The sequence below is a fragment of the Myxocyprinus asiaticus genome, chromosome 24 (assembly GCF_019703515.2).
Source record: "Myxocyprinus asiaticus isolate MX2 ecotype Aquarium Trade chromosome 24, UBuf_Myxa_2, whole genome shotgun sequence".
In the NCBI taxonomy this organism is placed as follows: Eukaryota; Metazoa; Chordata; class Actinopteri; order Cypriniformes; family Catostomidae; genus Myxocyprinus; species Myxocyprinus asiaticus.
This window is the reverse complement of record NC_059367.1, coordinates 29,388,023-29,411,649: the sequence shown is the minus strand read 5'-3', so window position 1 is coordinate 29,411,649 and position 23,627 is coordinate 29,388,023. Positions and strand designations below refer to the sequence as shown.

General features: G+C 38.4%; 1 protein-coding gene across 7 annotated transcripts in view; it reads right to left on the bottom strand.

The window, feature by feature from the left end:
* The window catches only part of LOC127414757 (nuclear receptor corepressor 2-like), a 184,320-nt gene that overhangs the window by 36,493 nt on the left and 124,200 nt on the right, over positions 1-23,627 (bottom strand). For all 7 annotated transcript variants that reach the window (XM_051653006.1, XM_051653011.1, XM_051653012.1 and 4 more), the window contains exons 15-20: positions 20,120-20,253; positions 15,134-15,291; positions 14,456-14,518; positions 6,847-6,989; positions 6,558-6,696; positions 331-751 (exon numbers count right to left, since the gene is read on the bottom strand). In XM_051653006.1, coding sequence (XP_051508966.1) covers positions 331-751; positions 6,558-6,696; positions 6,847-6,989; positions 14,456-14,518; positions 15,134-15,291; positions 20,120-20,253 — 1,058 coding nt within the window. The remainder of the gene's footprint in view (positions 1-330; positions 752-6,557; positions 6,697-6,846; positions 6,990-14,455; positions 14,519-15,133; positions 15,292-20,119; positions 20,254-23,627) is intronic.

Sequence of the window (23,627 nt, the reverse complement as noted above, 5' to 3'; positions counted from 1 at the left end):
ACTGCTGCTCACTCTCATTTTGTTTGGCAAGCTCACAGGGTAATGTTTCCCCTGGCTTAGCCAACATATACAGTGTTTGCTGTCATGGAAAAAATAGAGTCCTACAGGACAAATCAACAATCCCAATCCAACCAGCCTCCTAAACCACAATACACATAAGACCCCACCCAAAGAACCAATCAACATTTATGCATTTGGCAGACATTTGTATCCAAAACAACTTCAAGATATTTATTTGATTAGTTTGTATGTTCCCTGAGATTCAAACCCTTAACCTTGATGTAACTAGTATCATGCTGAGTCAGATGAGCAACGGGAACACACACTCACCTGTTCTTCTCCGAGCTCTCCGTCTCCTCCACCTCGTCAGCACTGCATGTGGCACTGGAGTCACTGTCATGAGTTCCACTCTTTCCTGCATGCTCTTTTTTCTTGGCCTCTTTCTTGCCCTCCTCCGGCTCCAGGGCAGGAGGCTTCTTATCCTCTCCTGCTGCCTCCTTGTTATCCTCCCCTGCTTCTGTCTTCACCTCCTGCTTCACTCCTCCCTGCTCCCCCTCTCCTCCTTCCACTGCTGGCTTCTCCTCTGGCCCCGTATCAGCAGCTGCAGTGTCCTTGTCTGTGGTGGAGGATGAGGAGGAAGTGGCACTGGTTGCAGCTTTGGGCCATGCCGAGCCCTCCTCTTTGACCTTGCTGTCATCTGAAGAGCGTGGGGAAGGGAGGCTCTCTGTGTCAGAGCTGTTATTGGCTCCACCTGGAGGAAGAGGCGATGGGAAACATCATAAGTGGACAGGACACTCTGGAGATTATGGGTGATTATTCAATAAGGGGTACTTCTGACTAAATGAAATCTTGAAAAATTTAATTCTTTCAACTATATTTGATCTATATTAAAACATTCATCACATGTCCTGGAATAAAGATCTGATCATGGCCTTGATTAACCCTCATGTGTGTTTTGTTATAATGTGTTTGATAAACCTTGGACTTGCTAACACAAAGTTAGCTCGCAGTCAATTAATTTTGAACTTGCAAAAAAAAAAATATATATATCTAAATATATACTGGCAGCCAAAAGTTTGGAATAATGTACACATTTTGCTGTTTTGGAAGGAAATTGGTACTTTAATTCACCAAAGCATTCAACTGATCACAAAGTATAGTCAGGACATTACTGATGTAAAAAACAGCACCATCACTATTCGAAAAAAGTCATTTTTGACTTTTGAAAAAAAGTCCCATTTCCAGCATCCAACACTCCAACAATTTATCCTTGAGTAATCATGCTAAATTGCTAATTTGGTACAAGAAAAATCACTTGCCATTATATCAAACACAGCTGAAAGCTATTTGGTTCGTTAAATGAAGCTTAACATTGTCTTTGTGTTTGTTTTTGAGTTGCCACAGTATGCAATAGACTGGCATGTCTTAAGGTCAATATCAGGTCAAAAATGGCAAAAAAGAAACAGCTTTTTCTAGAAACTCATCAGTCAATCATTGTTTTGAGGAATGAAGGCTATATAATGCTTGAAATTGCCAAAAAACTGATGATTTCATACAACGGTGTACACTACAGTCTTCAAAGACAAAGGATAACTGGCTCTAACAAGGACAGAAAGAGATGTGGAAGGCCAGATGTACAACTAAACAAGAGGATAAGTACATCAGAGTCTCTAGTTTGAGAAATAGACACCTCACATGTCCTCATCTGACAGCTTCATTGAATTCTACATGCTCTACACCAGTTTCATGTACAACAGTAAAGAGAAGACTCAGGGGTGCAGGCCTTATGGGAAGAATTGCAAAGAAAAAGCCACTTTTGAAACAGAAAATCAAAAAGAAAAGGTTAGAGTGGGCAAACACAGACATTGGATAATAGATAATTGGAAAAGAGTGTTATGGATCTTAACCCCACTGAGCTTTTGTGGGATCAGCTACACTGTAAGGTGTGTGAGAAATGCCCGACAAGACAGTCACATCTATGGCAAGTGCTACAGGAAGTGTGGGGTGAAATGAAACCTGAGTATCTGGACAAACTGACAGCTAGAATGCCAAGGATCTGCAAAGCTGTCATTGCTGCACGTGGAGGATTTTTTGATGAGAACTCTTTGAAGTAGTTTAAGAAAAAAATCAAAATTGTAATAGTAATTTGTCACGTTATTAATGTCTTGACTATATATTGTGATCAGCTGAATGCCATTTTGGTGAATAAAAGTACCAATTTCTTTCCACAAGAGCAAAATCTGTACATTATTCCAAACTTTTGGCTGCCAGTGTGTATATATATATATATATATATATATATATATATATATATATATATATATATATATATATATATATATATATACACATACATACAGTTGTTCTCAAAAGTTTGCATACCCTGGCAGAAATTGTGAAATTTTGGCATTGATTTTGAAAATATGACTGATCATGCAAAAAAACTGTTTTTAAGGATAGTGATCATATGAAGCCATTTATTATCACATAGTTGTTTGGCTCCTTTTTAAATCATAATGGTAACAGAAATCACCCAAATGGCCCTGATCAAAAGTTTACATACCCTTGAATGTTTGGCCTTGTTACAGACACACAAGGTGACACACACAGGATTAAATGGCAATTAAAGGTTAACTTCCCACACCTGTGGCTTTTTAAATTGCAATTAGTGTCTATGTATAAATAGTCAATGAGGTTGTTAGCTCTCACATGGATGCACTGAGCAGGCTAGATACTGAGCCATGGGGAGCAGAAAAGAACTGTCAAAAGACCTGCGTAACAAGGTAATGGAACTTTATAAAGATGGAAAAGGATATAAAAAGATATCCAAAGCCTTGCAAATGCCAGTCAGTACTGTTCAATCACTTACAGGTGCATCTCAATAAATTAGAATGTTGTGGAAAAGTTCATTTATTTCAATAATTCAACTCAAATTGTGAAACTCGTGTATTAAATAAATTCAATGCACACAGACTGAAGTAGTTTAAGTCTTTGGTTCTTTTAATTGTGATGATTTTGGCTCACATTTAACAAAAACCCACCAATTCACTATCTCAACAAATTAGAATATGGTGACATGCCAATCAGCTAATCAACTCAAAACACCTGCAAAGGTTTCCAACCTTCAAAATGGTCTCTCAGTTTGGTTCACTAGGCTACACAATCATGGGGTAGACTGCTGATCTGACAGTTGTCCAGAAGACAATCATTGACACCCTTCACAAGGAGGGTAAGCCACAAACATTCATTGCCAAAGAAGCTGGCTGTTCACAGAGTGCTGTATCCAAACATGTTAACAGAAAGTTTAGTGGAAGGAAAAAGTGTGGAAGAAAAAGATGCACAACCAACCGAGAGAACCGCAGCCTTATGAGGATTGTCAAGCAAAATCGATTCAAGAATTTGGGTGAACTTCACAAGGAATGGACTGAGGCATCAAGAGCATCAAGAGCCACCACACACAGACGTGTCAAGGAATTTGGCTACAGTTGTTGTATTCCTCGTTAAGCCACTCCTGAACCACAGACAACATCAGAGGCGTCTTACCTGGGCTAAGGAGAAGAAGAACTGGACTGTTGCCCAGTGGTCCAAAGTCCTCTTTTCAGATGAGAGCAAGTTTTGTATTTCATTTGGAAACCAAGGTGCTAGAGTCTGGAGGAAGGGTGGAGAAGCTCATAGCCCAAGTTGCTTGAAGTCCAGTGTTAAGTTTCCACAGTCTGTGATGATTTGGGGTGCAATGTCATCTGCTGGTGCTGGTCCATTGTGTTTTTTGAAAACCAAAGTCACTGCACCCATTTACCAAGTAATTTTGGAGCACTTCATGCTTCCTTCTGCTGACCAGCTTTTTAAAGATGCTGATTTCATTTTCCAGCAGGAATTGGCACCTGCCCACACTGCCAAAAGCACCAAAAGTTGGTTAAATGACCATGGTGTTGGTGTGCTTGACTGGCCAGCAAACTCACCAGACCTGAACCCCATAGAGAATCTATGGGGTATTGTCAAGAGGAAAATGAGAAACAAGAGACCAAAAAATGCAGATGAGCTGAAAGCCACTGTCAAAGAAACCTGGGCTTCCATACCACCTCAGCAGTGCCACAAACTGATCATCTCCATGCCACGCCGAATTGAGGCAGTAATTAAAGCAAAAGGAGCCCCTACCAAGTATTGAGTACATATACAGTAAATGAACAAACTTTCCAGAAGGCCAACAATTCACTAAAAATGTTTATACAAAAATGTTATCTTATGATGTATTCTAATTTGTTGAGATAGTGAATTGGTGGGTTTTTGTTAAATGTGAGCCAAAATCATCACAATTAAAAGAATCAAAGACTTAAACTACTTCAGTCTGTGTGCATTGAATTTATTTAATACACGAGTTTCACAATTTGAGTTGAATTACTGAAATAAATGAACTTTTCCATGACATTCAAATTTATTGAGATGCACCTGTATTAAGAAGTGGAAAATTCGGGGATATCTTGATACCAAGCCAAGGTCAGGTATACCAAGAAAGATTTCAGCCACAACTGCCAGAAGAATTGTTCGGGATACAAAGAAAAACCCACAGGTAACCTCAGGAGAAATACAGGCTGCTCTGGAAAAAAACAGTGTGGTTGTTTAAAAAAAAAATAATTAAAGAGACACTAAACAAAGTTTACAGCTATTATAATCTATTGCTTAATCCTGGAACGACTGGGTGGTTCTAACGAAACTAAAAAAAAATCAGAAAATCTGAAAACTTTTGTGCATAAGCAAAATCTGCCTTTTGTGCATACACACATTTTTTAGGATGACATTTACACAAAGTTTTAAACATGTGGCCCCTGGTCATCTTTAACCACAAATCAGTAAAATAATATATATGTCATGTCATTTTAAATATATAATTAAAATGAATATATAATTATATATAATTTATATATAATTTTTGTTCATGCTGTGGTAATAAGAATATTATAATGACCATCTTTTTTTAAATTGCAGTAATGAGAATTGAGTAAAAATGTGTGTAACATTATTTTCATGACAGTTACTATGTAAAAAAAAAAAAAAAAAAAAAAAAAACTAATTTTCTGCATGCATAATATTATTTCTTATTTGTTTCTTTTGATTCTGGAGTAAAATAGGACCAGGACATTTTCTTGACAGGTTTCATGAGAATCACCAGATTGTTTAAAAAAAATAAATCTTTAAAATCATCCTAGGGGACACACCCCCATTCGAAGAATCGCCCTTACCTAAATCTAATGTTTCCTTTTGTAAATAAAAAAGTTAATTTAACTAATAAATACACAGCAGGAGATTATGATAAGCCTCATTTTCCCACTGGCATAACAAACCCCAGCCATTGAATGCACTCTCCCAGCTGGATGTAATTACACAATAACCATAACATAACAATCACTTCCCCTGTTGGCTTTCTTTCACAAGCTTTGACCTGATAAATGTGGCTTTATGAAAGCTTATGAAAGCCATTTATCGGCAAGCCACACCTGATTGCCTGTCTCAGAGCACAAAGCGTTCACTTCATAGTTTCATTGTGAAGAAACTGTGACATTACAGCTCCAAAACTATGGCCACAATACGACGCACACTGACCTCTGCGCACCCCTCCCACAGATAGCTAAAGCTTGAGTGACTCCTTTACAACAAACCACTTTAATTACTCATTCAGGGCACACAATTAGTGAACTTTACCCTCCTGGAAAACCAATTAATGCTTGCACAGTGAGTGTCACCTCTTTCTCAGAACACAGAAGAAGGTCAGGGTTCAATCATAGCTGAAGTTATAGGTGAGTCTCGACCAAGTGTTCCTTATATTCTGAGAAATGCACTCCACTGTTTGGTTCAAGCTGCTACAATTTTTCTTGGTATCCGCAAATCCTCAGAAGTGTTTGGTTTCATGATGACATTTTTTTTTTTATATTTACGTTAGACAACATAAGTACCAAACATCTTGTTTCCCAAATGTTTACATTGAGATTGTCTAAACATTAAATACATTACACAAAGTTAATCTTTAATATACCAAAAATGACAAACTATGAACAGATATTAATCTTTATTATACACTCACTGAGCACTTTATTAAGAACACCTTTACACCTACTTAATCATGCAATTATCTAATCAGCCAATCATGTGGCAGCAGTACAATGCATAAAAGCATGCAGATATGGGTCAGGAGCTTCAGTTAATGTTCACATCAACCATCAGAATGGGGAAAAAATGTGATCTCAGTGATTTGGACCGTGGCATGATTGTTGGTGCCAGACGGGCTGGTTTGAATATTTAACTACTGTAACTACTGATCTCCTGGGATTTTCACACACAACAGTCTCTAGAGCTACTCAGAATTGTGCCAAAAACAAAAAACATCCAGTGAGTGGCAGTTCTGAGGACGGAAACGCCTTGTTGATGAGAGAGGACAACGGAGAATGTCCAGACTGGTTCGAGCTGACAGAAAGTGCTCAATGAGTGTATACTTCACTGTGTGACTATGTGGCTGTGTGTTTGAGTGTGTGAAAAAAAAAGTGAGAGAGTTTGTATGTTCATACCCTCTCCATCGTCCTGCATCTCCTCTTCATTGCCGCTGACTCCTGATCCCTCCATCTCCTCCTCCTCTGCGGCAGAGGGAGCGCTGGCCTCCTCGTTCTGAAGAGCTTTACCTTTACGCCTGGCTTTACGCTCTTTCTCCTGCAACAAACAAAGACACAAACATCACATTAACTTGTTTCTTTCCTAACACAAGCACAAATAAACAGAAAGAATTCAATATTATTGTCAAATGTAAACAGGCTCTCTGTCTCTCTAAAATAAATACATATGTTTGAGAAACAAACTGACCGATTTTATTTTATGCTGTTGCAGGATCTCATCCAGCTTCTGTCTCTTCTTGTAGTTGAAGTAGAAGTTCTTGCACTGAGAGACGGTTTTGGAGCCCACCATTTTGGCGATCGAGGACCAGTTTCGGCCATACTGCAGCAGACCTACGGAGTGACAGTAAAAGAAGGAACATGCTCATCTGACCCCTGACAAAAACAGGAAATAGATCTGAGTGTTAGCATTATCATCCAAGTTTTTTCTACACATGAGAGACAGAGTCATCATTTGAATGATGCAACAGGACCCAACATTTGAGGAACATAATCAGGAAATCACGCAAGATGCAATCAAACTTGCGTCACCCACATAAGCACTAGTGATAGTTCAATATATGGCTGGGCTGTTTAATCACCCTATATTTGTCCATTTTGGAGATTATCAATATCAGCTTTGGCCAATTATGCCAATATGCCTGATTGGCCAACAGTTATCTTTAATTCCTCTACTGTAAATTCCAAAATCTACCAACAACTTTGTTAATAGATAGTATTTTTTGTGTTTTTGAATTTTGAGTAAGTATTGTGTAAAATAAATGTTTGAATACAGCACTTATGTGCAAGACTCATTTGTCATGTATATTCCTTTATTATATTGGCTATTTGACACCCTGTTGTCTAGATATTGGCATCAGCATTAGTAATTGAAAAGCCCATATTGGTTGAACACAAATGAACACTAGCCTGTGTCAGAACACGTGTTAACCACTAAGCCACTGCTCAGACAAACCTGAGTGCACACCTTTTTTGTCCCCTACCTTTCTGTGCCCCAGTAAGTCACATGCTCTCAAAATAGGGTAGCACTTTGACTGGTACAGTTTTTATAAGATTTATACAGCCTAATAGACAATATCCTTCAGCATAAACAAAAAATTCTGTGTGCTGTGATAGTGAAGCATAGTGTTCCCATCCACCAAGCCTTGTGAAGTCATTAAGGAAAACCTCAATAAAGGGTCAAAAATCATATGCTACCGTTTGGCTTCTGAAGAGGGAAAGTGGGGCAGCAGCCTGACATGAACTGTTCTCAATCATTTAACACCATACTAATGCTCAGCAGACGTTGGCCAACTCTACAGAAACCCTGATCATTTAACAGCAAATCCAATTTCTGCGCCTATTGGCTTAACATTAGGAAACTATCTTGTCCAGTCTGAATAGCAGCTTTGATTTAAATCGCTAGTGACCACATTAAAGCACAGCTGCCCTCCACATCAAAGCTGCAAGTCAAATGTATCTTTGAGAGGGAAAAAGAAAGTTAGAGAAAAGGAGGCAAGAGAATAAGAGATGGAGAGATAAAAGAAGAGTGTAAGTGCATGGAGCTCAACAGAAAATGCCCTTGGTGACATAAAAACAAGCAAAACTTGAAATTGTTTGAAGTCTGATTTGTATGCTCTCTCATGATTATACTCGCCATCTCTGATATGCATTTTCTGTCTCTGTTTATTTCTCAAACTTCCAGTTGTTTGTCACAAATACATGCAAATCCTAGTCTATGTAATGGAGAACGTAGCAAATACGCATCAGACTGCAATGCGAAGATGTTTTGAATTTGTACATGCAAAATCACCCACAAGTACTTCTTACACATAACAGGTCAATTCCAAAAGTCAAGGATAAACTATATTCTTGCACAACTCCGTTAATGGCATAGAGGCCATTAAATCCAGCCTAGTGCTGATCACAGTCTTCAACTTTCTGAAATCCAGGTTTCATCCACCACAGCATAAGCTTATCTTTGATTGCAAAACACTGCATTTAGTGCACTAAACAATCCAGAAGTAGAGGAGGCCTCTAGATGATGATACCTCCCCAATAGTACGAGTACTCCAATCAGATAGAAGTCAATGCTGATGCCGTCAAATCAGCGTCTGCTAATACAAGTGTACGTGCCAATGCAGCATCCAATCAAAATCTTCAGCACTGACTTGGCCCACCATGGATCATCCAATCAGGGACTTGAGTGGAGATGATATGCAGCCTGCTCGTCTGCTCTCCTCTTTTCTATCCTTCCATCAGTCCTTTCTCGTCACCCACATGTTCTTCATGAAAATGCAGAAGGTTCTATTGCAGCTCCGACACAGAGTGAGAAAGAGCAAGTAGCAGAGGGAAAAAGGGAGTGGTGTTTGGGAGGGAAAGTAGCTCTGCTCCCATACCCTCCTCCACCCTCTGTCGGATAGTTGAGCTGTCACTTCCCTGACTCTCTCTAAACAGAGTGGTCTTTCTCTTTTTCTTTTCTCTCGCTCTCTCTCCCTCTCTGTCTATTTATCACACTCACGCACTTTCAGTCTCTCACCAGCCCTCTCTCTCTCTTTTCTTCTCTTTCCGTCAAGGCCACGTTTTTTTTTTCCCCAGTCGTCTTCACTGGCTGCCGCTTGGCTGGACTTTAACAGCAAAGCGAAGCTGAGATACAGTGACTCCACCCCCCTAATGCCCTCCCTCCCTCCACAACCACATCTGATCTCTTCTATCATTCGGTCTCTCTTCTGCACTCACTGTAATGCTTATTATCTGTGCCAAATGGCATCTATGTACAAACATACAAAAGCAAACACACAATAAGAGCAAGAACCTTGCAGAAATGGAGAAAGAGAGAGATGAGAGGTTTGATGTTGATATCATGAGAAAGCATAGGGAAAGCAATTCCTCCTCACTGACCTGCTTTTCTTCTTCAGTGTGACCTCTACACACAGTGCTTAATAACAGTGAGTGAGAGAGAGAAACAGGGAGGCTTGCCAAATCCTCTGATTCATGCCAAGCCGCTATTCAGCCACTTCCTTTCTCTCTCCACTCAAACAACCGAATCTAACAACTCACTCAATTCTACAGAGCGGGAGAAAGACAGAAAGACAAAAAGACAAAGAAAAAGACAGAAAGACTGAAAGAAAGACAAAATTAAATACAGAAAGACAAAACGAAAGACAGAAAGACAAAAAGAAAGAAAGAAATTTCTGCCCTAGTACTAATTTGACTCATTTACACTTTGTTTGATCTCACTGTGAATTTGGCGACAGTAGGTCAAAGTTCTTCAGCTGAAATTGGTCTGGTCTGTGCATACAAAAATTCTAGATATGTTTGTTGAAAGTATGGGCACTTGTGTGCTCCAGTTTGCAGGTGAAATGTCCACAAAGTGGCACCAAAAGAGAGTTGTATTTTTTGTGGTAAATGATCTATTAGTCAACAGGAACGCATATTTTTTTAACCATATTCCCTAAACCAAATCCCAACCATCAGTTGAGTACAAATGTTATCTTATAGGGGAAAAAAGCAACCTCCAAATCACTCTCATCATTGATTTTGTGAATGTGATTACTTCCTTGTTTCTATGCAACCAGAACCTGTTTCTGTGAGGCTGCTTGCGCCTTATGAAAAGGAAATGGTAAACATATTTGAATTGCAGAATGGGGTTTGATTTCAGGGAACCGCAACATTCAGTAGCAACCTGTAATGGTATTAGCTTTGTACTTTGATATATGGTTAGCATACTGTATTTATATACTATTGTATTTACATGGTGCATTAAGATAATAAAAAATAAAAAAATACCACGGTACTACTACTACCTTCAATATATGATTACCATATTAATATAGCATGATGGAAAGCATTTGAATTATCTATACATTTTTTTAAGATTCGCTAAAAGATGGAGAATTTTCAGTTACCACAGTGTCTGACTATGTAATATGTATGTAGCGGTTTCCATTTTGCACAGGTAACTTTGATTTGATCTCTATCCGATCACAGTGGAGATTTATTTGACTAAAATGTGTAAATGCAATTCAGCAAAAGAATATCCAGATACTACCCGGATATGAAATGCATGTTAATGCAAGGTGTAAATGGGGCCAAAGGGTTCTGATATTCGTTTGGTTGAAAAATGTCTTTACTTAAAGTAGTCGTTCACAAGCTGCACGTGTTACCTACTTCATCACTGGCAAATGATAGGACGCATTTGCAGGTTTAGTTTCCATTGATTTGAGATAATTATCCACTGCACACAGTGTTACCTTTGTTTTTTATGTTTTAGAGTATTCCATTAGCACATTAGTGAGCGAAAATCCACTCCAAATGGTTCAGCATCATGCGCATGAGCATTCCGAGTCAGTCAGACTGAATCGCAATTCTTTGCAAAGAACTGACTCATTCATTTGTGAATCGGACATCTTTAGTTCTGATTTGGGCTGGGCGGTATATCAACTTAAGGAATATCTATATATTTTCAAACGAGATATAGAACGAGACAATACCGTTTATTTCGATATAGTTTGTTGCGTTACATAACCCATTTCTTCTGAAAAGCCATGCCATGTTTGCATCTCTCCAATCTCACACTCTCCGCGCAACCCCGCCCCACATTCCCTCTGCGTCTGCGTGCAAACCTGGCCCAACTCGCTCAAGTTCTCCTGCAACATGGAAGACACAGTGCCAGTTCACACTGCCGAAGAAGATCTGGTTAGTAAAAAGAAAAACAATGGTTCAATTATTTGGAAATTGTTTGGATTTAAAAGATCAGATGAGCAGCAAAACAGCTGCGTGCTGTTTGACTGACAGGCGACTTGTGTGTGCGGCACGCTTTAAATGCCTGTATGCTCAGAGAACGCTCGCTCCTAAACTGTCAATTACATTTCAAAATTCTGCCAAAAAGCCCATCTTGGTGAGATGTTCATGTAAAAACAGAGAGTTATGTTTAAAGTGAAAATAAACATTGGGGGAAAAGCTGATTTGTATTGAAATGTACGACTTGTACATTTAAATGTAACCTAATAGACCTGCCGCTGTCTAGTGTATCCTTAATATTAATCAAACAATAACAAGAAAACATCAAAACCACTCTTGCTCTTGGCTGGATAACTTTACTTAAAGTTTACTGGATAACTCTAGTATAAAAGTAAGAAAGTATTATTCATACAGGGAAGACCAGTAGTAGTTTTATATCAAGTTCATTCTGAATGTTTAATTGAATATTTGAAACTGTTAATTTTTTAAAAAGCTGTTAAAAAGCACTGTTTTCTTAATTATTTTGTATTTTATTTTTTTTAATAGAGTTTATTTTATTTTTTTCTATTCATTGCTTTTGTTATTTTATTTCTGACTGTTTAATACTCTTGAATAATAACTTAAGAACTTAATTATTTAATAATTAAATTAAATATTGTTGGGCTATTATTTGTTGTGGTATTGAAGCTGGTATCAAAAATCATAGCATTTCACTAAAGACTACTGAAATTTTGGTGTTTTGATAAATGTATATATTGTGCATGGTATCTTGCTGCAATAACATGATGGAAAAGTAGATCTCATTCCTTAGAAGTGTGAGCACCCCTGCTGTAAATGATGGTGATGGATGATTTGCTTTATTTGACTACTGTGTGTACATGTAACAAAAATAACCTCCTCTACACAGTGCGGTTTACATTTCTGTCCCAGAGAATCTAGTTGATTGCATAGGTAAAATACTATTAGGTTGGCCATGTTGTAATATTAGAAAACATACAACAGAAACTCTGACATGTTACTTGAGCATGAAACCAAAACATGTCCTTTTTTTCTCTCTGGACAAGTAACTTTTTTACTCGGACAAGTGAATGACCAATATACTTGTCCAAAGTACAAGCTCTCTCTCTCTCTCCCTCATTTACACACAGACGTGCATATAAGAATGAAAGCCTTTATTATTGTCACACATTATACATTTTTCATATATACAGTGAAATTTCTTTGTTTTCACATATCCCAGCTAAGCTGGGGTCAGGGTGCAGGGTCAGCCATGATACGGCACCCCTGCAGCAGATAGGGTCAAGGGCCTTGCTCAAGGGCCCAACAGTGGCATCTTGGCGGTGTTGGGGCTTGAACCCCCGACATTCTGGTCAGTAACCCAGAGCCTTTAACCGCTGAGCTACCACTGCCCCTTATAAGCATGGACACTGTGCATTAGTCACTCTCTTTATTCCTCCAACTTTGGGTGCAATTAACACATCTTACTGTCCTCTCTCTTTAAGAATGGCCATAGATAAACAAATTGGCATAAAGAACTGTAAGCTGGTTTATAAAGGACAGATGGGGTAACTGGCTGACGTACAGACGGTCAGAGGGGTGAAGGCGGAAGGATATTTGGGGTGAGGGGGAAGACAAAGCAAGTACACTAATGTTAATTACAGCAGTGTTTTGGTGGGATAAGTTGCCGTGTAGGCTTTTGATTGGCTGAAAAACCGTTAGAATTAAGACTTTTTTTCCAACTGTACCTATCAGACTTCCATGTAAATTACCTCTGTTATGATTGGCTACCCTCTTTGCAGCAACTCCCCCTGCCAAGCAACTGAATGCTGAACAGGTGTGAGATGTTAATGTACTCATGGATGTTGTGACATCAACACTAACAATTTCTTTAAGACCCATTTTTGTTTATGCATTGTGAACATCCATTTTTGCATTGTGAACATTAGAGTACATCACAACATAGCACACAAAAACTCTTTTTTCTGTGATATGCCCCATTCAAAAACATATGAACAGATCCAGATTTTAAAATATGTAAATTGATACTTGTCTTCTTGGCATGGAGGAAAGGACAAGTTCTGGTAACTGTAAACAACAAATTTGATTTAGCTCAGGGGACTTTATCATTAATGAAGTGTTATTAAGTTACAGATCCTGAGTCATGTTGAATAGGTGGCCTGATGGATCAAATATAAAATGCTAGAGCCAGAGAAACAGAGAGCCTTTAGCAGAGTGACATGGAGTCTGAAGTAGGTCAACAGAGTAGCAGTTTAGCACACTATTTGTCTGTTACAGTCCCACACTGCCATGTAAAAAAGAGAAGATCCTTTTAGTCTCTGTATTCCACTAATATAATCTGTTACTAATGTGTAGAGGTCTAGTATTGCAGTTCTTAGTGATTGTTTGTTTTTAAACCATTAGTAAATGACACATTCCTGAAAAAACAATAAAGCAGCTTCAGCCGTGACAAGCCAGTCATATAACCACACAGTGCATGCATTTATACACATTTTTACGTGTATAAAGTGTGTGAAATGAGGGCAAAGGCACAGCATGTCTTCTAGTGCTAGTTCAAAATGTTGTGGAGTTGCTAGGCAGTGTTACAGGTCTTATCATAGTTGGTAAATCTGATGCGGGAATATCCTAACTCTGACAGCTTTTGAAATTAAACACGAAGACAACCTGATGCATATGAGACATCACTTCTCTCAAAACTAGTTGCAAAGAATGCCATTAGGACCTCTGATGCTTTATGTAAATAGCATCTTTGATACTATATTCTGATCCAGAGCACATTTATGGATGTTATTTTGTAGCATAAAAGTGAATTGTGTAATTGCTGTGCCACTCTCTACTGTTACCAAAAATATTGACTGTTTTCATAAGGTTTCCTGAACAGTGAACACTCTTCCTGTCTACAACTGGCCAACCAAACGGCAACTTCAACATTTAAAAAAAAAAAAAAAAAAACACAAACTTTAATTGTAAGTGCATATATAGCTTCTACCAGTAGACATATCGTCTGTACAATAAATGCGAAGTCATGAAAAAGTACACACAAAAAATTACTAACTGACCTTTCTTTGCAGTTTCCATCTCTTCCTCAGTCCAGCGAGAGCTTTCATTCATCTCCAGGTTTGCTAAAACACAAAGTGTCACACAACACATCAGTCCTAAAAAGCAGAAGCACAATATAATTGCAGGAAGTAGTCAACAGAAAACACAGAGTGGGGAACTCATACCCAAGGTCGTACTTAAAAGCATGAACATGCAAAAGCACTCGAGGCGAAGAGACATAAGAAAGGGCTTAAGGAGATCTTGTAAAGGACCATCGGGAAAGGCCAAGAGCTGTCAGAGGCACTCTAGGCCCTCACAATAAGGTATAAGCCACATTTTTCACTAAGTACAATAAAGGAAAGTTCAAGCACCCTCTAAGATTAGCAAGATGATCCACTGTGCTATTAAGATCATCTGTAATCATCATGAAAAAAATTGAAACGCCTTCTCAATATAGCAGAGCCTTATCGTAAAAACAGGGAACATTGCAACACTCTGGAACACCATTTTTTTACTCAAGCATATCAGCATTTAAATATTAGGATCATTCTGGTTTTGTTGACATTGCAGTTAGAATTTCTTATCATTTCGGCAACACAAGTTATAAAGTGAAGCTATAAAATTAAGAGTGGAATAATGTTAAACATTAAAAGTTCATGCACAGTTAATCTGCAGTTTGTGTTTGTGTGTTTACTAACCAAGCTCACTGCTGAGAGGTGAAGTGTTCTCTTCCTGCTCGTTGGTCATAGAGCGAGTGACTCTTCCTTTCCGGTGTCCGCGGCTGTTGGCGGTGCGTCGTCCTTTAACGGCTAGAGTAGGCTCTTTTTCCTCCCCATCCTCACCAGAGGTGTCATCTCTACAAATACAGAGAAAAGAGGAAAAAAATAATTTTATAATTTTATCAGGGTTTTATTATCAGTTTCGGTCTGATTAAGTCGATATGGAAACAAGATCAAATCTGTCATTTTCCCCCCTCACTTCAACAGTACATGTGCATCTCAATAAATTAGAATGTCATGGAAAAGTTCATTTATTTCAGTAATTCAACTCAAATTGTGAAACTCGTGTATTAAATAAATTCAATGCACATAGACTGAAGTAGTTTAAGTCTTTGGTTCTTTTAATTGTGATGATTTTGGCTCACATTTAACAAAAACCCACCAATTCACTATCTCAACAAATTAGAATATGGTGACATGCCAATCAGCTAATCAACTCAAAACACCTGCAAAGGTTTCTTGAGCCTTCAAAATGGTCTCTCAGTTTGGTTCACTAGGCTACACAATCATGGGGAAGACTGCTGATCTGACAGTTGTCCAGAAGACAATCATTGACACCCTTCACAAGGAGGGTAAGCCACAAACATTCATTGCCAAAGAAGCTGGCTGTTCACAGAGTGCTGTATCCAAGCATGTTAACAGAAAGTTGAGTGGAAGGAAAAAGTGTGGAAGAAAAAGATGCACAACCAAGAGAACCGCAGCCTTATGATTGTCAAGCAAAATCGATTCAAGAATTTGGGTGAACTTCACAAGGAATGGACTGAGGCATCAAGAGCCACCACACACAGACGTGTCAAGGAATTTGGCTACAGTTGTCATATTCCTCTTGTTAAGCCACTCCTGAACCACAGACAATGTCAGAGGCGGCTTACCTGGGCTAAGGAGAAGAAGAACTGGACCAAAAAATGCAGATGAGCTGAAGGCCACTGTCAAAGAAACCTGGGCTTCCATACCACCTCAGCAGTGCCACAAACTGATCACCTCCATGCCACGCCGAATTGAGGCAGTAATTAAAGCAAAAGGAGCCCCTACCAAGTACTGAGTACATATACAGTAAATGAACATACTTTCCAGAAGGCCAACAATTCACTAAAAATGTTTTTTTTATTGGTCTTATGATGTATTCTAATTTTCTGAGATAGTGAATTGGTGGGTTTTTGTTAAATGGGAGCCAAAATCATCACAATTAAAAGAACCAAAGACTTAAACTACTTCAGTCTGTGTGCATTGAATTTATTTAATACACGAGTTTCACAATTTGAGTTGAATTACTGAAATAAATGAACTTTTCCACGACATTCTAATTTATTGAGATGCACCTGTATATTCAGTTTTATTAATTTTTTTAGGGTGGTTTCACAATTAGCCTACTAAACAGCTACGTATCTTTTCTACATTGTATTGTTTTGATGCTTGATTGTATTTGTATGTATAATTCTAGAATGTGGTGAGAACGTTGTTTCAAACTAAAATAAATAAAAACCAAAACAGGCAAAAAAGGGCTATAGATTTCTAACACTGTCATTTTGGTGTTTTCGGCCATAATGTAAAAACAATTATCACTATGGTTATAGGTCAACATTTCTGTATCAAAGCATCCCAATTACAAAAATATTTCTAAGTTGCAAATAATAAACAGAGAAGTAAATAAAGGTGGTTCACCACACGTGCACACATACTGTATATATGTGCAAATACCATGCAATTTTTGCTCACTGGCAAGTGCATTCCCCTTCAAACGTACAACAAAGTGAAAGTGGCCATATTTACATGCACTTAAGAAAACTGTTTATTCCAGGGGTTTTTCAGAAAGCGGCATTCTGAAACGTCATGTAAAAAAAAGAATGCTGATTTCCTTAAACCATTTAAGGGGTTAAGAGAAATCGGTTTCACACACCATTGCCATTATGTGGCCATGTAAATGCATAAGCGGTGTTCTTACAAGTTCATAGAATAGAGCCCACCAACAAGCCAACACAAAGTTAAGAATTCAACATTTCTGGGAGTACAGTGGGAAATGCAAATAAACTATAAACTATACACATTTATACACATCAATGTAAAATATATGCACTCGTACATCGGGGGAATCTGAGTAAAGAATAGGCCACTTATACAGAGCATGCAAACAAGAACACCACTTTCTCGCAATAAACCACTTTCTAGCATTAAGGCGCTTTCTGGTGTCCATGTAAACGCAGTCAGTAAGTAACAGACCCTCATTTATCTTACCTGTGCATTATCCATCTTGCAAAGAGAGATACTAAATATAGGCACACCAGCTGTGTCCGCAGGTTGAGAATCATGGGGGAAGGGTCTGAGAACGCACAGACTCTGCTAAATGTACTCATTTAATGTATAGCTGGCATTCTGGGTTGTACAATCAGGGCTGTGTATTCAGGTTAGTGCTAATGTGCTCTAATCACACCTTACAGTACTGCTGACTGCAATGGTCTAGTTTATATGAATACACTATGTTACCTGCACTTTATATAGTGTGCACCTGTGAATGCACAAGTGTTCAGCAGCTAACAGTTCCCAAAATTAGGTTGAAAAAAGTGTGATAGGGAGCGGAGCAGTCACAAGAGGATCATACCAGAGAGGAGGAATGGCGTTCCAAAAAGACGTTTAATCCATCAGAGGTGCAAAATGTGCAAATAAATAAGTGTTTAAAAGCAAACATAAAACCAAGGTTACATAAAAAAATAAAAAAAAATTCAAAAAAATTTTAAAAAAGGCTAAAAGCTAGACCTGTTTTAGGTATTAAAACAGTACCAACTCCCCTCCCTCAACTATAGAGGCCGGAGTAAATTGCGCTCAAGCAGCGCTAGCAACCTTGTCCATGTGCTCTAAACACTCGTCGTCCATCTTTTTTCTTCTCCCCTAGTGGCGGCTGGTTTAAATACACAAATTTTCCCACCTTTGCTAATTGGATCAAACCATTATTTTAAATAAAATTTAACCCTCACCTCCCCATTCTTAAATACAAAATCTTTGAATAAATACATGAGTGAGTTAAAGAGCACCTATTATGGTTTTTCAAATATTCACTTTCATGTATATATTCATGTTATATAGCTGTTTGTGAATGTAAAAAAGTCTGCAAAGTTTCAAAAATCAAAGTGCAAGACAAATGGAGTTACTGACTCCCAAATGAAAGAACCGATTCTGAACATCTGAAACGAGTCGTTAGTAATTCTAGACTTATGCTGCATTCCATTTGTTTTGTAAGTCGGAGTTCAGGACTCGGATCGACGTCATATCTGTTAAAAAAAAACAAGAAATCCGAGTTGGATGTGTTCCATTACACACAACACAAGTCAAAAAAAAAGATGGACGCCTCCAGGAAAGTAATTGTTGCACTAGCTCTTTTGGAGTACAGAGAGCTACAAAATAAGTATGCCCTTCACCTAAGAGACCTCGAGGAAGATGACAAAGCGGAGAAGGTATGTTAATGTTTCCGCATATTTGATTGTATCAAAACATGTTAACCACGTTTTAATCGAACCAGTGGTGTAAACACAAAGGGCAATGCCTATGGAAGTACAAACGTATATTTGCAATATAAATTTGCCTAACGGGGTTTGTGTGTAAATGGTTTTACGGTTTGTAATGTTAGGCAGTGTTGTTGTAGCAATATTGACCATTGTTCTTGTAGCAGCAGCGACCATTGCTGTTGTTAGTAGCAGCGACCTAGCCAATTTTAGCTGTTCCAGTTTATAAACAACACATTACACGGTAATTCACGCATAACAGGATTGTAGCAACATGCCTATAGGCAACGGTAATACAGTACTGTGTATACGACTTACTAAATTGGACACAAAAAAGACAAAAGTGCTAAAAAAAAAAAAAAAAAAAAAAAAAAAAAAAAAAAAACTTTAAACCCAAAGCATACTACAGTCGAGGCTCTTCGCAGCCATCTTGCTTTCTGAACTCGGGGTCCTCTGAGTTCGTCCAACTTTCAGAGTAGGAATTCCAACATCGGGGGCGTTCCATTGGTCAGTTCCAGTCTCGGAACTTGGAAAATAATGGAACGCACGATTACTTCCCGTACTAACCTACGTAATTTGGTAACAAAAAACCCACCTCTGGTCTTCATTGGCTGCTCACGAACAGCTTTGACCCACCCTCAAACACTACACTTAGCAGTAGACCAATCACAACAGACTGGGACATCTGACCAATCAGAGCAGAGTAGGCTCTCTGAAAGGAGGAGTTTAGAATGAATCCTTTAGAACGGATCATTGAACGAGTCGTTTTTTGACACTGGGAAATAAATGTAATGCTGCAATTTAAATTATGAGCAAATTAAAGTGTTTTTTGACCTTGGATGCATGTAAATCTATTGTATGAGACCTTGAAAACAAAATTAGGCATGTTTAAAAACCATAATAGGTGCTCTTTAAAATGAGAGTTAAAAACAACACCAATGAATACAATAAATATGACAGATAAAAATTTTTGCACAATTAAACCCCAATAAATACTGCAAAATAGTGAGTAAAACAATAAGTCAGTCCATGGAACACAGTAAAATTCTGTGATTCACCAATTCAAAGGCTCTCCATCGCATAGAGAATCTGCATCTGTATAAAGCCATTTTTCCAGGAAACTATAACATTGAGTTTGGACAGTTCTAGCCCAGAATCTGCAAGATCCATACGGCTGGAAAGAGCACTGAATCTGAGGACTTTAACACCAACATTGAATGGCAAGTCAGCAGAATGAATGCCTTTTCCACCTGTCGGTTATATAACTGTGCCTCCTCCATTTAAGCTGAATCACAGACAAAAAGAGCCGCAAAGATGTGACGAAAGAGACTGCAGGGAAAAAAACCAGCAGAAAAATGGATGTGAAATGAGAGGGAGAGAAAAGGTGAATAAAAAACAGCAATATACTCACTTCATGCCGTCCTCCTTGTCGTCTCCCTCTGTTTTTTCCTCCTCACGGTCTGCCTCTTTCTCTTTCTCTTTTTCCTTGTCCTCTTTCTCCTCCTGGTTATTGCGGTTCACCTGTTGCTGTGCCTGTTGGTTATTCTGTAAACACAGTCAAACAAAACACAGTAGATGAGCATTACATCACAAACATCAATCTTTATATAACACTTCCTTTCTTTTTACACTGTGTCCCAACCAGGCACGACACGACAATTTGCCAGCAACAAATACATTTGTCTGTTCACACTAAATGCGAAACTGCTGCACAACCTGACAATCACAGTCAATCAAAAGGTACAGCAACATTGTCGCTTGATGTCGCTAGTCCCTGTGCCACATGATGCTAGTGGGCATTCTTACTGCTGTCACTACATTACTGGTAGACTGCACAACTGACCGTATCTTTTGAAAATCTGATCACAGATGAGATGTACTGCCAGTAAAACTAAGATATAATTTTTATTTGACAAGGAATCAAGTCTTTTGTATCTAAAAATGAACATTTGGCAGGGGGAGTGTGTTTTTATATAACATGCAGCAGTGCTCAATGCATCACATAATTAACTAAATGAACAATCTCTCAATGCATGAATCAAACTCTCTCTGAATGCTGTCAATTTCTTACCCGTTTTCCATGCATCTTTTTTTTAAATTAAAAACACGTATGTGGTTACAGACAAACCATATAAAACTGTGAAATCGATCAAAGTAATTTAACTTCTCTGTCTGCACTCTACTCCAGTATCTCACAGGAGATGGATGACATAAGCTCCACTGACTTCAGTCCCATTGGTAGTCATTCCCGAATGTTGCTCATCATTTGCATAAACTTAAACTTTTCAACTTTGTTGTGTTGCTTGCCATGCCCACATCTCGTCCCCAGCAGTTCTCAAGGCATTATATCATTAAGGAGATGAACGATTTATCAATGTTTGAATCAAACTTGCATAGAATGCTGACAATTTCTGACACAGTTTTCCACACAACATTTTATATTATATCCATGTATGTGGTTACAGACAAATGATACAGAACAGTGAAATCGATTGCGAAATTTACTTTTCCTCCATCTTGCCTGCATTCAACTCCAGCGGTGTATTAGCAACTTGCACGGCGATCTCGTTATTGGCACTCTCATTTGCCAGAGCGATCTCAGCATTTGTGGTGGTGTGTGTGTGTCCTGCACCTTTCAAATGCAATGCCAATGTTTACCCTGGTTAACATCTGTTCTCTGTCTTTGTGTCTTTAAGCAAGTCTTCGTATTTTGGCTAAGCTAAATTTAATTTCCTGTGTACACGTCTGCCATGGATGTTCTTATTCCCCTTGTTGAACAAGTAGCCATTCCCCAAACTCGCGCTATAGGTTGAGCTAGAAAGGGATGGGTGGGGTTGAGTCGGCCGCTTAAAATATAAATATCAATGTTTTGATAGTGCCTGGGAGGCTCAGTGTTTACACTTTTGGGGGAGGTAAACCCACAGATGGCTTACTTATCCCAGTTTGTTTATTTACAACTATATTAAAACGTATTTTTACATAAAAAAAAGTTGCATACAGTACTGTGAAAAAGTATTTGCTGATTTCTTCTGTTTTTGTGTATATCTCACACTAAATTGTTTCAAAAACTCATAAAATCTAACATAAAACAAAGGCAATCTGAGTAAACACAAAATAAAGTTTTTAAATGATAATGTTATTTATTGAAGCAAAAGTTAGCCAATACCAACTGGGCCTGTGTGAAAAAGTATTTTGCCCCCTTAGTTACAAAATCTGCATTCATAATGGGGTTCAGCTGGACTAGACACACCCAGGCCTGATTACTGCCAGCCCTGTTCAATCAAATCAACACCTAAATATAACTTTTTCAGCAGCATGAAGTTGGCCAAAAGGTCAGTAGCACAATATGCCAAGGTTGAAAGAAATTCCAGAAATGAAGAGAAAAAAGGTGACTGAAATACATCAGTCTGGGAAGGGTTACAAAGCTATTTCAAAGGCTCTGGGACTCCAAAGAACCACAGTGAGAGCCATTATCTCCAAATGGAGAAAACAGAGATAATCTGAGGACAGAGAGAAGATCGATGGAGTCAAAGGGTACAGAAACGAGATATCTTGACATCTCTGTGCCCTGATTCTGCCTCTGAGCTCTTCAGCTTTAGAGACAGCACCTCAAATAACCTCACATGCGCACACACCCCTCAGTACAGAGCTGCATGTACACACTCACAGTTAAATCGTGCACAGTTAAACACACATATACAAATGTACTCAACCATACAGTAAGTTCCTTTCTGTTTATCTGTCTCTCTTTTGTTCTTGTTCTCTCTCTCACCATCAGACTCATCCCACTGTATCTCTCTCTTTCTATCTTCTGGCATTGGCTGAGAGCGTTTTAATACGAGCCCATTAAGATCAGGCGATATTTAATGACTGGAGAACTGCTCCGGCAGCAGAAGGCCAGTAAAACAAATGTGTTTGGGTTGTGGACTCATTATTCTATCAGCTTTTATTCAGCCTGCTATTATTGCAGGCAACACACACAAACAGAAACACAAACCTCTTTAACAATATCAAATGTCTCTGTTCTATTTAAGCCATAAAAACAAACATTTCATACATTCACGAAGCAACAGTGCCCTTGTCTCACACACACAGAAACTAATGAGTGTGTGAGTAAAGGAGGCAGCTAGATGAGCAGAGACCAGGAGAGAAACATGATGGACTTCCAACAGGTCAGAGAGCTGGTTAATTGCGTCACATGGTTCGAGCTCACTTTGAGGTGTGCTTCTGTGATAGACTCATTAAAATCACACTGATTTATTAGTAATAACACCCACACTCATTAAACAGAAAACTGAATTCAAACCGGCAATATAAAACACTACAATTATGAGGTAAAGACTAGGGGGACAAAATCCTTGGTGATTGCTGTGCTTATGGATGCTGAGTTCCATTCAACAGGAATGTGATTTTTCCATGACTTTTCCAGTTGTTAGTGATTAGGACACATACAGATTCTGGATAAGGATTTTTTAAGCACTCACAAAGAGCAATTTCTAGCAAATTAAACTTTAGAGACACGCACAACAAGAAAAACCTTTATGAATTTATAGAATTTTGTTAATTTCCATGACTTTTCCAGGTCTGAAACTGTTAAATTCCCTGATATTTCCAGATTTGTATGAACCCTGATTTAACTTGCAGCCTTTCCATTTGGAAAGCTGCAAAAGAATACCACTTGAAATGTATGTAGAAGTCTACAAATCTGAGGTAGCCCAAGATGCTGGTGTACAATGTCACCAACAATGGGAGCAACAAGGGAGATGTGAACGGTTAATGATAAACAATTTTTTAGCAAATAAAAGTTATCAATGAGTCACATTTCCAACATTTTTATCATGTAGAAACAGGTGTGTAATAGTCCCTAAATAATTCTTCTCTGTTGATAATCATATACATGCCAAACAAATGCATCTCCA